Source organism: Cherax quadricarinatus, chromosome 3, assembly GCF_038502225.1.
Source record: "Cherax quadricarinatus isolate ZL_2023a chromosome 3, ASM3850222v1, whole genome shotgun sequence".
In the NCBI taxonomy this organism is placed as follows: domain Eukaryota; kingdom Metazoa; phylum Arthropoda; class Malacostraca; order Decapoda; family Parastacidae; genus Cherax; species Cherax quadricarinatus.
This window is the reverse complement of record NC_091294.1, coordinates 59,372,483-59,391,669: the sequence shown is the minus strand read 5'-3', so window position 1 is coordinate 59,391,669 and position 19,187 is coordinate 59,372,483. Positions and strand designations below refer to the sequence as shown.

Below are 19,187 nucleotides of genomic sequence, written 5' to 3'. Positions count from 1 at the left end.
TAACGGTTTGTCATGTAACGTGTTACTTGATAATGGTTTGTCATGTAACGTGTTACTTGATAACGGTTTGTCATGTAACGTGTTACTTGATAATGGTTTGTCATGTAACGTGGTACTTAATAATTGTTTGTCATGTAACGTGTTACTTGATAATGGTTTGTCATGTAACGTGTTACTTGATAATGGTTTGTCATGTAACGTGTTACTTGATAATGGTTTGTCATGTAACGTGTTACTTGATAATGGTTTGTCATGTAACGTGCTACTTGATAATGATTTGTCATGTAACGTGTTACTTGATAATGGTTTGTCATGTAACGTGTTACTTGATAATGGTTTGTCATGTAACGTGTTACTTGATAATTGTTTGTCATGTAACGTGTTACTTGATAATGATTTGTCATGTAACGTGTTACTTGATAATGATTTGTCATGTAACGTGTTACTTTATAATGGTTTGTCATGTAACGTGTTACCTGATAATGATTTGTCATGTAACGTGTTACTTGATAATTTTTTGTCATGTAACGTGTTACTTGATAATGATTTGTCATATAACGTGTTACCTGATAATGGTTTGTCATGTAACGTGTTACTTGTTAATAGTTTGTCATGTAACGTGTTACTTGATAATGGTTTGTCATGTAACGTGTTACTTGTTAATAGTTTGTCATGTAACGTGTTTCTTGATAATGGTTTGTCATGTAACGTGTTACTTGATAATGATTTGTCATGTAACGTGTTACTTGATAATTTTTTGTCATGTAACGTGTTACTTGATAATGGTTTGTCATGTAACGTGTTACTTGATAATGATTTGTCATGTAACGTGTTACTTGATAATTTTTTGTCATGTAACGTGTTACTTGATAATGGTTTGTCATGTAACGTGTTACTTGATAATGATTTGTCATGTAACGTGTTACTTGATAATTTTTTGTCATGTAACGTGTTACTTGATAATGATTTGTCATATAACGTATTACCTGATAATGGTTTGTCATGTAACGTGTTACTTGTTAATAGTTTGTCATGTAACGTGTTACTTGATAATGGTTTGTCATGTAACGTGTTGTTAATAGTTTGTCATGTAACGTGTTACTTGATAATGGTTTGTCATGTAACGTGTTACTTGACAATGATTTGTCATGCAACGTGTTACCTGATAATGGTTTGTCATGTAACGTGTTACTTGATAATGGTTTGTCATGTAACGTGTTACTTGATAATGATTTGTCATGTAACGTGTTACCTGATAATGGTTTGTCATGTAACGTGTTACTTGATAATGATTTGTCATGTAACGTGTTACTTAATAATGGTTTGTCATGTAACGTGTTACTTGATAATGGTTTGTCATGTAACGTGTTACTTGATAATGGTTTGTCATGTAACGTGTTACTTGATAATGGTTTGTCATGTAACGTGTTGCTTGATAATGGTTTGTCATGTAACGTGTTACTTGATAATGGTTTGTCATGTAACGTGTTAATTGATAATGGTTTGTCATGTAACGTGTTACTTGATAATAGTTTGTCATGTAACGTGTTACTTGATAATGAATTGTCATGTAACGTGTTACTTGATAATGGTTTGTCATGTAACGTGTTACTTGATAATGGTTTGTCATGTAACGTGTTACTTGATAATGGTTTGTCATGTAACGTGTTACTTGATAATGGTTTGTCATGTAACGTGTTACTTGATAATGGTTTGTCATGTAGCGTGTTACTTGATAATGGTTTGTCATGTAACGTGTTACCTGATAATGGTTTGTCATGTAACGTGTTACTTGATAATAGTTTGTCATGTAACGTGTTACTTGATAATGGTTTGTCATGTAACGTGTTACTTAATAATGGTTTGTCATGTAACGTGTTACTTGATAATGGTTTGTCATGTAACGTGTTACTTGGTAATGATTTGTCATGTAATGTGTTACTTGATAATGATTTGTCATGTAACGTGTTACTTAATAATGGTTTGTCATGTAACGTGTTACTTGATAATAGTTTGTCATGTAACGTGTTACTTGGTAATGGTTCAGTGTAAATCAAAACGTCGTGTTTCTTTATAATAATCCAACACGGTCCCAGATGTCTGTTTTCATCAACAGTTGTTGAGTTGGTCGTGTGTCAGAACATCTGCAGCTCTATGATCACATGAACCTCATCAGAATTTGTTTATTGAAAATAGAAATATAAAAATTTCATGAACCCTCGAACCCGTCACAATTTATTGTTTATTTTAAATCCTTATTATTTATACTTTGAAGGATTTTACACAGGTTCACAGGTGAAGCCTTGTACTCCTGTACACCTGTTTGTAAGCGAGTCAGCAAGCTACTCCAGTAGTGGTAGTGTGGAGACACAACAGAGAACAGCTTCTTAGCCATGTATTCCTTCAAATATATATATTACAAGTAATTTACATTATATACAGCGAATGTTTACAACTAAGAAACTGCAAGCGAGAGTGAGACAGTGAGAACCGTCGTCAGTCAGAGTGGAAGTTGACCTGGTCGGGATGGCAGGTTTACATGTGCGTGTGATATACCTTGAATAAATTGCAACTTTTTTTTCACATACTACGAAGCAAAATAGCAGATAATGGTCTTTTTTTTAAACAGTTTAAAAAATCATAGTAGGTCAACACGCTTCACAAATTACATAAATGAAATTTAGTTCTCAAAGGAAATCCTGAGACTCCTTAAATGGTTCGTATATATTTAATATTTAAATATTTTTCCATCAAGAAAAGACAATTGAGATTTAAAATATTGTGGTAATTACTCAAAGAATACTGTGAGGGATAAATTATTATAAAATTAATAATATTCTATTCCGATTATTTAAAAATAATTTAGCATATATTAGGTAAATTATTGCTACTGAATTCCACAAGAAATTTTATAGACGAAATTTTAACTTGTGATAACTTATGATAAAATATTTCTATAGTCCTGGAACCTCATCTCAATATTTTGATTCCAGGTTTGAATATATTTTCCACGAACTTAATTTTCTAATATTCTTACCATATTTTGTCATTACACTTTATACATGACAATTATATATGTAAGGTTGAGAAGCAGTTTTCAGTGCCACATCTCAGGAAGAGTGGAGGTTCACTCCTCTGTGTGATACTTGCCAGACACACACTACATTACTGTACTCGTCACATAATCCTAAGAAGTCTAACTTAAAACGGTTCTAACGTGTTTTTAGTTTGTTGTTGCTGTGGTGTTACTGTATTACCAGGAGTAATATCTTCCCCTCGGCTCTTCCCAGGTGATCTTTGATACTCTCGACTTCGGCATGAAGGCCACCATCGCTTGTAACGCTTCCAACAAACATGGCTACGTCTACAAGAGCGTCTACCTCAATGTCTTGTGTAAGTTAACCCATATAAATCCTTCATAACCTTAGTTTTATGCTTCCTAGTTATTGTTATATATATATATATATATATATATATATATATATATATATATATATATATATATATATATATATATATATATATATATATATATATATATATATATATATATATATAGGGGCCACAGATATATCAGATCACTTTCTAGTTGTAGCTACACTGAGAGTAAAAGGTAGATGGGATACAAGGAGAATAGAAGCATCAGGGAAGAGAGAGGTGAAGGTTTATAAACTAAAAGAGGAGGCAGTTAGGGTAAGATATAAACAGCTATTGGAGGATAGATGGGCTAATGAGAGCATAGGCAATGGGGTCGAAGAGGAATGGGGTAGGTTTAAAAATGTAGTGTTAGAGTGTTCAGCAGAAGTTTGTGGTTACAGGAAAGTGGGTGCAGGAGGGAAGAGGAGCGATTGGTGGAATGATGATGTAAAGAGAGTAGTAAGGGAGAAAAAGTTAGCATATGAGAAGTTTTTACAAAGTAGAAGTGATGCAAGGAGGGAAGAGTATATGGAGAAAAAGAGAGAGGTTAAGAGAGTGGTGAAGCAATGTAAAAAGAGAGCAAATGAGAGAGTGGGTGAGCTGTTATCAACAAATTTTGTTGAAAATAAGAAAAAGTTTTGGAGTGAGATTAACAAGTTAAGGAAGCCTAGAGAACAAATGGATTTGTCAGTTAAAAATAGGAGAGGAGAGTTATTAAATGGAGAGTTAGAGGTATTGGGAAGATGGAGGGAATATTTTGAGGAATTGTTAAATGTTGATGAAGATAGGGAAGCTGTGATTTCGTGTATAGGGCAAGGAGGAATAACTTCTTGTAGGAGTGAGGAAGAGCCAGTTGTGAGTGTGGGGGAAGTTCGTGAGGTAGTAGGTAAAATGAAAGGGGGTAAGGCAGCCGGGATTGATGGGATAAAGATAGAAATGTTAAAAGCAGGTGGGGATATAGTTTTGGAGTGGTTGGTGCAATTATTTAATAAATGTATGGAAGAGGGTAAGGTACCTAGGGATTGGCAGAGAACATGCATAGTTCCTTTGTATAAAGGCAAAGGGGATAAAAGTGAGTGCAAAAATTATAGGGGGATAAGTCTGTTGAGTGTACCTGGTAAAGTGTATGGTAGAGTTATAATTGAAAGAATTAAGAGTAAGACGGAGAATAGGATAGCAGATGAACAAGGAGGCTTTAGGAAAGGTAGGGGGTGTGTGGACCAGGTGTTTACAGTGAAACATATAAGTGAACAGTATTTAGATAAGGCTAAAGAGGTCTTTGTGGCATTTATGGATTTGGAAAAGGCGTATGACAGGGTGGATAGGGGGGCAATGTGGCAGATGTTGCAAGTGTATGGTGTAGGAGGTAGGTTACTGAAAGCAGTGAAGAGTTTTTACGAGGATAGTGAGGCTCAAGTTAGAGTATGTAGAAAAGAGGGAAATTTTTTCCCAGTAAAAGTAGGCCTTAGACAAGGATGTGTGATGTCACCGTGGTTGTTTAATATATTTATAGATAGGGTTGTAAGAGAAGTAAATGCGAGGGACTTGGCAAGAGGCGTGGAGTTAAAAGATAAAGAATCACACACAGGGTGGGAGTTGTCACAGCTGCTCTTTGCTGATGACACTGTGCTCTTGGGAGATTCTGAAGAGAAGCTGCAGAGATTGGTGGATGAATTTGGTAGGGTGTGCAAAAGAAGAAAATTAAAGGTGAATACAGGAAAGAGTAAGGTTATGAGGATAACAAAAAGATTAGGTGATGAAAGATTGAATATCAGATTGGAGGGAGAGAGTATGGAGGAGGTGAACGTATTCAGATATTTGGGAGTGGACGTGTCAGCGGATGGGTCTATGAAAGATGAGGTGAATCATAGAATTGATGAGGGAAAAAGAGTGAGTGGTGCACTTAGGAGTCTGTGGAGACAGAGAACTTTGTCCTTGGAGGCAAAGAGGGGAATGTATGAGAGTATAGTTTTACCAACGCTCTTATATGGGTGTGAAGCATGGGTGATGAATGTTGCAGCGAGGAGAAGGCTGGAGGCAGTGGAGATGTCATGTCTGAGGGCAATGTGTGGTGTGAATATAATGCAGAGAATTCGTAGTTTGGAAGTTAGGAGGAGGTGCGGGATTACCAAAACTGTTGTCCAGAGGGCTGAGGAAGGGTTGTTGAGGTGGTTCGGACATGTAGAGAGAATGGAGCGAAACAGAATGACTTCAAGAGTGTATCAGTCTGTAGTGGAAGGAAGGCGGGGTAGGGGTCGGCCTAGGAAGGGTTTTAGGGAGGGGGTAAAGGAGGTTTTGTGTGCGAGGGGCTTGGACTTCCAGCAGGCATGCGTGAGCGTGTTTGATAGGAGTGAATGGAGACAAATGGTTTTTAATACTTGACGTGCTGTTGGAGTGTGAGCAAAGTAACATTTATGAAGGGATTCAGGGAAACCGGCAGGCCGGACTTGAGTCCTGGAGATGGGAAGTACAGTGCCTGCACTCTGAAGGAGGGGTGTTAATGTTGCAGTTTAAAAACTGTAGTGTAAAGCACCCTTCTGGCAAGACAGTGATGGAGTGAATGATGGTGAAAGTTTTTCTTTTTCGGGCCACCCTGCCTTGGTGGGAATCGGCCAGTGTGATAATAAAATATATATATATATATATATATATAGTCGGACTTGAGTCCTGGAAATGGGAAGTACAATGTCTGCACTTTAAAGGAGTGGTTCGGGATATTGGCAGTTTGGAGGGATATGTTGTGTATCTTTATACGTATATGCTTCTAAACTGTTGTATTCTGAGCACCACTGCAAAAGCAGTGATAATGTGTGAGTGTGGTGAAAGTGTTGAATGATGATGAAAGTATTTTCTTTTTGGGGATTTTCTTTCTTTTTTGGGTCACCCTGCCTCGGTGGGAGACGACCGACTTGTTGAAATATATATATAAATATATATATATATATATATATATATATATATATATATATATATATATATATATATATATATATATATATATATATATATATATGCAATAAGATCACATTAAACATGTGATATGAGAATATGCAAAACAACCACTGTGAAAGGAAAGTGAAATTCCAAGCGCTTTCGTGACTTCTCACATTATCAAGGAACTAGTTCCTTGTTAATGTGAGTTTGGATATGTAGAGACGATGGAATGAAATAGAATGACTTCGAGAGTGCATAAATCTATAGTGGAGGGAAGGAAGGGTAGGGGTCGGCCTAGGATTGGTTGGAGGGAGGGGGTAAAGGAGATTTTGTGTGCCAGGGGCTTGGACTTCCAGCAAGCATGCGTGAGCGTTTTAGATAGGAGCAAATGGAGACAAATGGTTTTTAATACTTGACGTGCCGTTGGAGTGTAAGGAAGGTAACATTTATAAAGGGATTCAGGGAAACCGGCAGACCGGACTTGAGTCCTGGAGATGGGAAGTACAGTGTCTGCACTCTGAAGGAGGGATGTTAATGTTGCAGTTTTATAACTGTAGTGTGAGTGCGCCTCTGGCAAGACAGTTTTTCTTTTTCGGGCCACCCTGCCTTGGTGGGAATGGGCCCATGTGTTACATATATATATATATATATATATATATATATATATATATATATATATATATATATATATATATATATATATATATATATATATATATATATATAACCTCAAATATCGAACTTAATCCGTTCCAGGAGCTAGTTCAAAATTCGAAAAGTCTGAAAAGTGAAGCAATATTTCCCATAATAAATAATGGAAATAAAATTAGTCCGTTCCATAAACCCAAAAATATTCACAAAAAATTACATTTTATAGAGATTAATTATAGTTTTACATACACACAACAAATATAGTGTTCAATTTTGTATTAGTAAATTTAAATAAACATATAAAATAACATTTTACTTACCTTTACTGAAGATTGGTGATGGCATCTGGAAGATAGTGAGGAGGAGAGAGGGAGTTGGGGTTAGTGTTGGGAAGGAGAATCTCACTCCATGAGGACGTCAGGTAAAGCCCTCTCTGGGGTTACTTCCCTTCTGTCTTTTAACGCTGGTGGGACCAGCTTGAGAGTCACTGGACCCCTGTCTCAAAAAATAACTGTCCACAGTCCTCTCTTTCTGGTGCCTCTTCAAGATTTCCCTAAAATGGGACATGGTTGTGTCACTGAACGTGTCGCAAAAATGGCTTGTTTCAGCTTGCTCAGGGTGGTACTTCTCCACAAACATTTGGACATCATTCCACTTCTGTATTATTTCCTTCTTCACATCTATGGTGTTTCTCGCTTTCTTTACCACAGAGGTACCACTAGCAAGCTTCTTTGGGCCCATTGTAGCTTATTTTACAGTCGCACAAACACTAAACACAATGAAATAATCGTAAAATGTTTAAATGAGAGCACAGGTTAGTGTTCACTCAAGCAACAACAAAACCAGACTGACTCACGGCGCCTGTGTGGGGACACGGACAGAGCGGGCTGCTGGACAGGTCCGGTACCCGGCGGTTCGAAAATAGGGGCGAGTTCGATAATAGGGACAAAGTTGGTTCGAAAAAAGGGTTCTATTTTCGAAGAGTTCGATAAGTGATACGTTAGAAATTTGAGGTTCCACTGTATATATACATACTAATATATATATATATATATATATATATATATATATATATATATATATATATATATATATATATATATATATATATATATATATATGCAATAAGATCACAGTAAACAGGTGATTTTAAAATATGCAAAACAACCACTGTGAAAAAGTAGTGAAATTCCAAGTGCTTTCGAGACTATTCACATTGTCAAGGAACTATGAGAGTTCCTTGACAATGTGAATAGTAACGAAAGCACTTGGAATTTCACTACTCTTTCACAGCGGTTGTCTTACATGTATATATATATATATATATATATATATATATATATATATATATATATATATATATATATATATATATATATATGTATATATATATATATATATATATATATATATATATATATATATATATATATATATATATATGTGTGTGTGTGTGTGTGTGTGTGTGTTAGTTACCATTTTGTCCTAGGCACATGTCGATTAGACACTAGGCCTGTTGTATGTGTGTGTGCGTGTGTGTGTGTGTGTGTGTGTGTGTGTGTGTGTGTGTGTGTGCGTGTATGTATGTGTGTATGTGTATATGTACTCACCTAGTTGTACTCACCTAGTTGAGGTTGCAGGGGTCGAGTCCGAGCTCCTGGCCCCGCCTCTACACTGATCGCTACTAGGTCACTCTCCCTGAACCGTGAGCTTTATCATACCTCTGCTTAAAGCTATGTATGGATCCTGCCTCCATTACATCGCTCCCCAAACTAATCCACTTACTGACTACTCTGTGGCTGAAGAAATACTTCCTAACATCCCTGTGATTCATCTGTGTCTTCAACTTCCAACTGTGTCCCTTTGTTACTGTGTCCAATCTCTGGAACATGCTGTCTTTGTCCACCTTGTCAATTCCTCTCATTATTTTGTATGTCGTTATCATGTCCCCCCTACCTCTCCTGTCCTCCAGTGTCGTCAGGTTGATTTTCCTTAACCTCTCCTCGTAGGACATACCTCTTAGCTCTGGGACTAGTCTTGTTGCAAACCTTTGCACTTTCTCTAGTTTCTTTACGTGCTTGGCTAGGTGTGGGTTCCAAACTGGTGCCGCATACTCCAATATGGGCCTAACGTACCCGGTGTACAGGATCCTGAACGATTCCTTATTAAGATGTCGGAATGCTGTTCTGAGGTTTGCTAGGCGCCCATATGCTGCAGCAGTTATTTGGTTGATGTGCTCTTCAGGAGATGTGCCTGGTGTTATACTCACCCCAACATCTTTTTCCTTAAGTGAGGTTTGTAGTCTCTTGCCCCCTAGACTGTACTCCGTCTGTGTGTGTGTGTGTGTGTGTGTGTGTGTGTGTGTGTGTGTGTGTGTGTGTGTGTGTGTGTGTGTGTGTGTGTGTAAGAGTAGAGTTAAGGTAGCCGTGAGATAAGTGGTAACATCATAGCATCTAAGGCCAGTGTTACAACACTCAGTAAATATCTTACATTTTCTTAAACGTAACAAACTATATAATATAGAAGATTCCACCTAAACAGTATAACTAACAATACCGAAGCTGAAACAGCTCACATCTTACTCGCAGATCACAAGCAAACTATCAATAACTTGATAGTTTGCTTGTTGTCTGGGAGGAGCAGAAAGTCATCTAGTTTTCACCTATACTTTGTTGGTTAGTTGATACGGACGTCACATTTGTGGTCTGGGTTCTGTCCCACTGACAGTATTTAAATATCTTGCAGCGCTTCCACCAGAGTGGCTGACGGAGCCTGAAGACGTGGTGGTGCTGGAGGGTCAGGCAGCCACCCTTCACTGTGAGGCTTACGGCTCTCCTGACCCCAACATGACCTGGGCCAGGATGGAGGGAGATAACCAGGTCATCATTCATGATGAGGACCCCAGATATGAAATCGACGACTCCAAAATGATAATAAAGTTTGTATCAACACTATTCTTGCGTTTTGTATGGTTAGTGATATGGTTATTGGGATGGTGTCCTAATGAATCAGTTAAGAGAACACTGAGGAAGTCAACTGATTTCTGCATCTCTCACCAATTTGTTGATAATTTTATATTTAGCCGGGAATTTAGGATTTATCTTGAAACGAGGTAAAATTTTACCTGAGTCTAATTGTGGTAAAATGTCACTCAAACTGTTGCCGACAAGTTGAGGAAAAGGAACACGAATGCATTCACTTAGGACACCCTCAATGAATACGTATAGATCCTTGAACCTTGATCACTTCAAATACATGAGTATGAAGGGAGACCGGCTACAGTATACATAGGGGCTGGAGAGCATAGTGATGGCATTATTAATAGTAACTTGTAGTAGTAATGACTCACGAAATCGTAATGACACGATTGCAAACAAACCATACCCCGGCCGGGATTGAACCCGCGGTCAGAGAGTCTGGAGTTTTGAGACATTATTGTTATCATTATTGTTATCATTATCATGTTATCATTATTAGACATTATTGAGATATTACAACTACCAGCTTTTTGAAAGATGGTGCTGGAGGTGGCGATGAGTAAAGCTTCAAGGCATCTTCCTTGCTGTCAATCTGGTTCCCAGTAGATCAAGTTAGCATCTTACCAAAGAATGAGACGCCCCTCAGGTCTTCTGTGCGTAATGCAAGTATGGTTAGCGTCATAGCTGCTGCAGGCATTTTTACATTCACGAATTCTCTTGAACAAGTCTCTCCTTGTTCCTCCCACATAAACCTTATCGTGCTGCCCACAGGGGATGGTGTATATTCTAATTTCCTTAGAGCAAACATCACATGGAGATATTTTTTCCTGGTGAGATCAATTGAAACAGTGGTGATTAGCATGTTACTCTTGTCAAGAGCTCATGAGGTGTGTGTGTGTGTGTGTGTGTGTGTGTGTGTGTGTGTGTGTGTGTGTGTGTGTGTGTGTGTGTGTGTGTATGTGTGTGTGTGTGCATTGTTATATCACTGCAAGATAACACAAGAAATGTTTGGTTATTTCTGGCTGTCGGAGGACTGGGTAGAATGGTTTGAGCTCTTCGTCTGGAATCCTGGATAAAATGAGAGGGGAAGGTGAAGACGAGTATATGTGTGTCGAGTGTAGTTGCATTCTTCTTCCCAGAACTCAGGGCTGCAGATACGTAGAGCTCTGAGGAAGAATTAGCATTTCGTGCGAGAACTGATGATCATATAAAATAATCGTCAGCCAGAGCTGCCATACTCCTATACATGTATGAATTAATTAAGACCCACAAACCAGGTTACCCAGCATGATCTATAATTAGCTTTGTGGGTTCTGTAGTATATAATTCATCAAAAAATTTAAACAAAGTGATAGCCCCCATTGCTTTGTAATATTTCGGATACTCGTATAAAAAACAATAACCTGGATCTTACAGAGAAACTTCAGTGTTTGAACAGATAAACTATCCGGAACCAGGTAGTTTACCTGGAACCAAAGATATCACTGAACTAATTAACGTGTGTGAAGTAGACGGTAAATTTGCATTTGAGGGAAAGTTCTGCACTATCAACAAGGTAAGGCGATGGAAAATCCATTGTTACAGCTTCTGAGCAATTTGTATGTGGAGTTTTTCGAGAGTAGATAATAAAATAATATTCTACCTTGCTCGGCCAAGTGGTTTAGGTATGTAGACGATGTTCTTTGTATATAAATAGTATACAGTGCCGACGAGACGAGGAATCAGACACATGTGCAACATCTGGGTATCTTTAATTTGTAGACGTTTCGCCATCCAGTGGCTTTATCAATACATTATAATACAATACAATACAATTTAACACAATACAATACAATTTAATACAATACAATTAGGTAGGTAGTAGGTTGGTAGACAGCAACCACCCAGGGAAGTACTACCGTCCTGCCAGATGACTGTGAAACAAAAACCTGTAACTGTTTTGCATGATGGTAGGATTGCTGGTTTCTTTTTCTGTCTCATAAACACGCTAAGATAACAGGGATATCTTGCTACTCCTACTTACACTTTGGTCACACTTCACAGACACGCACATGCATATATATATATACATACATCTAGGTTTTTCTCCTTTTTCTAAATAGCTCTTGTTCTTTTTTTATTTCTTCTATTGTCCATGGGGAAGTGGAAAAGAATCTTTCCTCCGTAAGCCATGCGTGTCGTATGAGGCGACTAAAATGCCGGGAGCAATGGGCTAGTAACCCCTTCTCCTGTATACAATTACTAAAAAAGAGAAGAAGAAAAACTTTATAAAACTGGGTTGCTTAAATGTGCGTGGATGTAGTGCGGATGACAAGAAACAGATGATTGCTGATGTTATGAATGAAAAGAAGTTGGATGTCTTGGCCCTAAGCGAAACAAAGCTGAAGGGGGTAGGAGAGTTTCAGTGGGGGGAAATAAATGGGATTAAATCTGGAGTATCTGAGAGAGTTAGAGCAAAGGAAGGGGTAGCAGTAATGTTAAATGATCAGTTATGGAAGGAGAAAAGAGAATATGAATGTGTAAATTCAAGAATTATGTGGATTAAAGTAAAGGTTGGATGCGAGAAGTGGGTCATAATAAGCGTGTATGCACCTGGAGAAGAGAGGAATGCAGAGGAGAGAGAGAGATTTTGGGAGATGTTAAGTGAATGTATAGGAGCATTTGAACCAAGTGAGAGAGTAATTGTGGTAGGGGACTTGAATGCTAAAGTAGGAGAAACTTTTAGAGAGGGTGTGGTAGGTAAGTTTGGGGTGCCAGGTGTAAATGATAATGGGAGCCCTTTGATTGAACTTTGTATAGAAAGGGGTTTAGTTATAGGTAATACATATTTTAAGAAAAAGAGGATAAATAAGTATACACGATATGATGTAGGGCGAAATGACAGTAGTTTGTTGGATTATGTATTGGTAGATAAAAGACTGTTGAGTAGACTTCAGGATGTACATGTTTATAGAGGGGCCACAGATATATCAGATCACTTTCTAGTTGTAGCTACACTGAGAGTAAAAGGTAGATGGGATACAAGGAGAATAGAAGCATCAGGGAAGAGAGAGGTGAAGGTTTATAAACTAAAAGAGGAGGCAGTTAGGGTAAGATATAAACAGCTATTGGAGGATAGATGGGCTAATGAGAGCATAGGCAATGGGGTCGAAGAGGTATGGGGTAGGTTTAAAAATGTAGTGTTAGAGTGTTCAGCAGAAGTTTGTGGTTACAGGAAAGTGGGTGCAGGAGGGAAGAGGAGCGATTGGTGGAATGATGATGTAAAGAGAGTAGTAAGGGAGAAAAAGTTAGCATATGAGAAGTTTTTACAAAGTAGAAGTGATGCAAGGAGGGAAGAGTATATGGAGAAAAAGAGAGAAGTTAAGAGAGTGGTGAAGCAATGTAAAAAGAGAGCAAATGAGAGAGTGGGTGAGATGTTATCAACAAATTTTGTTGAAAATAAGAAAAAGTTTTGGAGTGAGATTAACAAGTTAAGAAAGCCTAGAGAACAAATGGATTTGTCAGTTAAAAATAGGAGAGGAGAGTTATTAAATGGAGAGTTAGAGGTATTGGGAAGATGGAAGGAATATTTTGAGGAATTGTTAAATGTTGATGAAGATAGGGAAGCTGTGATTTCGTGTATAGGGCAAGGAGGAATAACATCTTGTAGGAGTGAGGAAGAGCCAGTTGTGAGTGTGGGGGAAGTTCTTGAGGCAGTAGGTAAAATGAAAGGGGGTAAGGCAGCCGGGATTGATGGGATAAAGATAGAAATGTTAAAAGCAGGTGGGGATATAGTTTTGGAGTGGTTGGTGCAATTATTTAATAAATGTATGGAAGAGGGTAAGGTACCTAGGGATTGGCAGAGAGCATGCATAGTTCCTTTGTATAAAGGCAAAGGGGATAAAAGAGAGTGCAAAAATTATAGGGGGATAAGTCTGTTGAGTGTACCTGGTAAAGTGTATGGTAGAGTTATAATTGAAAGAATTAAGAGTAAGACGGAGAATAGGACAGCAGATGAACAAGGAGGCTTTAGGAAAGGTAGGGGGTGTGTGGACCAGGTGTTTACAGTGAAACATATAAGTGAACAGTATTTAGATAAGGCTAAAGAGGTCTTTGTGGCATTTATGGATTTGGAAAAGGCGTATGACAGGGTGGATAGGGGGGCAATGTGGCAGATGTTGCAAGTGTATGGTGTAGGAGGTAGGTTACTGAAAGCAGTGAAGAGTTTTTACGAGGATAGTGAGGCTCAAGTTAGAGTATGTAGGAAAGAGGGAAATTTTTTCCCAGTAAAAGTAGGCCTTAGACAAGGATGTGTGATGTCACCGTGGTTGTTTAATATATTTATAGATGGGGTTGTAAGAGAAGTAAATGCGAGGGTCTTGGCAAGAGGCGTGGAGTTAAAAGATAAAGAATCACACACAAAGTGGGAGTTGTCACAGCTGCTCTTTGCTGATGACACTGTGCTCTTGGGAGATTCTGAAGAGAAGTTGCAGAGATTGGTGGATGAATTTGGTAGGGTGTGCAAAAGAAGGAAATTAAAGGTGAATACAGGAAAGAGTAAGGTTATGAGGATAACAAAAAGATTAGGTGATGAAAGATTGAATATCAGATTGGAGGGAGAGAGTATGGAGGAGGTGAACGTATTCAGATATTTGGGAGTGGACGTGTCAGCGGATGGGTCTATGAAAGATGAGGTGAATCATAGAATTGATGAGGGAAAAAGAGTGAGTGGTGCACTTAGGAGTCTGTGGAGACAAAGAACTTTGTCCTTGGAGGCAAAGAGGGGAATGTATGAGAGTATAGTTTTACCAACGCTCTTATATGGGTGTGAAGCGTGGGTGATGAATGTTGCAGCGAGGAGAAGGCTGGAGGCAGTGGAGATGTCATGTCTGAGGGCAATGTGTGGTGTGAATATAATGCAGAGAATTCGTAGTTTGGAAGTTAGGAGGAGGTGCGGGATTACCAAAACTGTTGTCCAGAGGGCTGAGGAAGGGTTGTTGAGGTGGTTCGGACATGTAGAGAGAATGGAGCGAAACAGAATGACTTCAAGAGTGTATCAGTCTGTAGTGGAAGGAAGGCGGGGTAGGGGTCGGCCTAGGAAGGGTTGGAGGGAGGGGGTAAAGGAGGTTGTGTGTGCGAGGGGCTTGGACTTCCAGCAGGCATGCGTGAGCGTGTTTGATAGGAGTGAATGGAGACAAATGGTTTTTAATACTTGACGTGCTGTTGGAGTGTGAGCAAAGTAACATTTATGAAGGGATTCAGGGAAACCGGCAGGCCGGACTTGAGTCCTGGAGATGGGAAGTACAGTGCCTGCACTCTGAAGGAGGGGTGTTAATGTTGCAGTTTAAAAACTGTAGTGTAAAGCACCCTTCTGGCAAGACAGTGATGGAGTGAATGATGGTGAAAGTTTTTCTTTTTCGGGCCACCCTGCCTTGGTGGGAATCGGCCGGTGTGATAATAAAAAAAATAAAAAAAACAATTAATACAATACAATGTAATACAGTACAATATAATGCAATACTATGCAATATAATACAATACAATATAACCTTTATTCAGGAAACGTTTCGCCACACAGTGGCTTCATCAGTCGAATACAAAGAGGAAGGCGTAAGGAGAGGAGGAGTATGAGGTAATCAGTCCCTCAGCCTGGAGTCGATGTGTTCAGTCCATCAATCTTGTAGAATGTACAGCATAGGGCCGTAGACGTGGCTTATATACTGTAGTGAGGTGAGGTGAAGCAGGCGGAGGCGGGGTCATAGTGGTATCATCCACTAGTCGAAGTAGGTCTTCGTCCAAAGGTTGAACAAGTGTTGAAGAATTCTTTGTAACAAGATCCCATGATGCTGCAGTGTCTGACAGTTGTGATGAATGGTTTGAAAAACAATGTAATACAGTACAATATAATGCAATACTATGCAATATAATACAATACAATATAACCTATTATAACCAAACCTAATCTCAGCATAGGTTAGATTAGGTAAGATTCGTCAGGTTATAACTAAATAAAGTAATGAACTTAAATCTGGAAATTTATAATTTAGATACATTGATAAAAAATAATTTTTTGAAACATATTCTATGTTGAGAAACTGATTCACTGTACCTAACATATTCGTGACTTGGACAATGTTGTTTGGTGTACGAGTAATATAACATCTTGCTTAAATGTACGTAAAATGTAACATGACTTACTAAACTTATCGAAAAATTTCCACAAGTTTGTTTCATGGTTGTCTTTGGAGGGATTGGAGAAGAAAAGAGAATTTTGAAGTGATGCAGTACAAGTGATGTACATAAAAATGAAACTGATCATCATATTGTTCCGGCAGAGCTGTGGACGATAACACCGAAGGTCACTATGTCTGCATCGCCACCAATAAGTTTGCTTCCTTAGAATCACAAGCTGAAGTTCAAAAGCGAGGTGAGTCGACCTATACAGTGTTAAGAGGTGTACTGCATGATGTCTATGACACTCATAACCACTGCTGCAGTGTTCCTCCTTTCTTATGAGTCGGGTGTCGTCGCACGTCAGGTGTTGCTTTGTTGTGGGATGTGATGGTGACGTGTAGTCTCGACCCTTTATATGCCTTCCTTTGATGTATTGTTTTTATAATTCCTTGATAATGTGAGAAGTCACGAAAGCGCTTGGAATTTCACTATTTTTTGCAATGGTTGTTTTGCATATTCTGGTATCACCTGTTTACTATGATCTTATTCCACACACGCACACACACACACACACACACACACACACACACACACATATATATATATATATATATATATATATATATATATATATATATATATATATATATATATATATATATATATAGCGATTAGCCAAGGAGTCGAACCCATGCTGCTCTAGTCCACGGAACTACATACACACACGCACACATACACACACACATATACACACACACACACACACACACACACACACACACACACACACACACACACATATATATATATATATATATATATATATATATATATATATATATATATATATATATATAAACACTGATGTCTGGCTGAAGGAGACTCGAACCTACGAACCTTGGAACAAGGTACGCAGTGCTATACCAAACTCACCACACTGGACCAATACCTTGGAGTCCAGCTTGCGCTAGACTTTGATCCAAGGCAGCCAGCTTTCAGGGAGAAGGCTTACAGCTTTTCATCTCATCCCCTGCATGCATCATCCTTACTAGAGATTTTAACAATGCAAGGAATTCGCAAGAGCAGGCGAAATATACACAAACACTGATCTCTGGCTGAAGGAGACTCGAACCTACGAACCTTGGAAAAAGGTACGCAGTGCTATACCAAACTCACCACACTGGACCAATACCTTGGAGTCCAGCTTGCGCTAGACTTTGATCCAAGGCAGCCAGCGTTCAGGGAGAAGGCTTACAGCTTTTCATCTCATCCCCTGCATGCATCAGCCCTACTAGAGATTTTAACAATGCAAGGAATTCGCAAGAGCATGAGAAATATACACAAACACTGGTTCGAGTAGGTTCGAGTCTCCTTCAGCCAGAGATCAATGCTTGTGTATATTTCACCTGCTCTTGCGAATTCCTTGCATTGTTAATATCTCTAGTAAGGCTGATGCATGCAGGGGATGAGATGAAAAGCTGTAAGCCTTCTCCCTGAAAGCTGGCTGCCTTGGATCAAAGTCTAGCGCAAGCTGGACGCCAAGGTATTGGTCCAGTGTGGGGTAGATTGGTATAGCACTGCGTACCTTGTTCTAAGGTTCGTAGGCTCGAGTCTCCTTCAGCCAGAGATCAGTGTTTGTGTAGATTTCGCCTGCTCTTGCGAATTCCTTGCACACACACACACACACACACACACACACATATATATATATATATATATATATATATATATATATATATATATATAATGTATATATGCAATAAGATCACAGTAAACAGGTGATATCAGAATATGCAAAACAACCACTGTGAAAGAATAGTGAAATTCCAAGCGCTTCGTAACTTCTCACATTATCAAGGAACTATAAAAACAATACATCAAAGGAAGGCATATAAAGGAGCGAGACCAAACCTCACCATCACATCCCACAACAAAGTGACACCTGACGTGCGACTACACCCGACTCATAAGAAAGGAGGAACACTGCAGCAGGCCCACTGGCCCAACTAGGCAGGTCCTCACATCCCACTAACAAAGTACTCTACCCAACGAATAAGGTTTACTATTTGTCCAATATATTATTAAATTCTTCCCAAATTTTATTAACTATAATGAATCTAATTTATATAAACCAAAGGAAATATTCCTATTATTGTCAAAACTGCTTTTTATGAAACAAGATTCAATTATATTTCTGTCGACCATGGACTTGCTTGATACTACTTTCTCAACTTTTTGAAAATCAATTGGATGGTTAAAATCTCTCACATGAATAAACAGAGCATTGGAATCTTGTCCAGTTCTAATGCTATATTTATGTTGTTTTAATCTTAGTTCGAGACTTTTACCAGTTTGACCGTAATAAACTTTATCGCAAATTTTACAAGGAATCTTATAGACACATCCATCAGCATTTTGGGGGGAATTCTTTATCAAAAGTTTTTTTACTGTATCAAGATTTTTAAATACAACTTTGATATTAAAAGTCTTAAGAAGAGAAGGCATATCAACCAAGTTTTCATGGTAAGGGAGAACCAACATATTTTTAGTTGAATAAGGTTGGTTGTCCCTTTTTGGAGTGTAAAAAGTATTTCTAGCAATTTTAAATGATCTATCAGTTACATTTCTTGTGTATTTTAGATTACTAGCTATTTCATAAATTTTGGATGTTTTTTCTTCTATGAACTCTGGACTACGAATGCAGATGGAATTACAAATAAATGAGAGGAATGCCATGAAAGAATCATTATAGCACTCCCAGAAATTAAATTCACCAGGATGATAACAGGCGCAACCTTCCCCCCCCCCCCCCGATATCAGATCCTGAGGGATCAGAAGGGAGCAGGAGGAGTTGCACTGCTCATTAAAAATCGATGGGGATATGAGGAAATGGAAGGAATGGACGAAATGGGCGAAAGGGACTACACAGTAGGTACAATTCAGTCTGGGGGACAGAAGGTAGTCGTTGCAGTGATGTACAACCCGCCACAGACCCGCAGGAGGCCAAGAGAGGAATATGAAGAGAGCAACAGTGCAGTGGTAGACACACTAGCT

The 19,187-nt window shown here is 38.5% G+C and overlaps 1 protein-coding gene across 1 annotated transcript in view; it reads left to right on the top strand.

Annotated features, from left to right (window-relative positions):
• The window catches only part of LOC128706178 (neuroglian), a gene marked incomplete in the record, with an annotated part of 1,637,481 nt that overhangs the window by 1,600,989 nt on the left and 17,305 nt on the right, over positions 1 to 19,187 (top strand). The window contains 3 exon segments of the mRNA XM_070093335.1: positions 3,291 to 3,393; positions 9,748 to 9,940; positions 16,295 to 16,386. Coding sequence (XP_069949436.1) covers positions 3,291 to 3,393; positions 9,748 to 9,940; positions 16,295 to 16,386 — 388 coding nt within the window.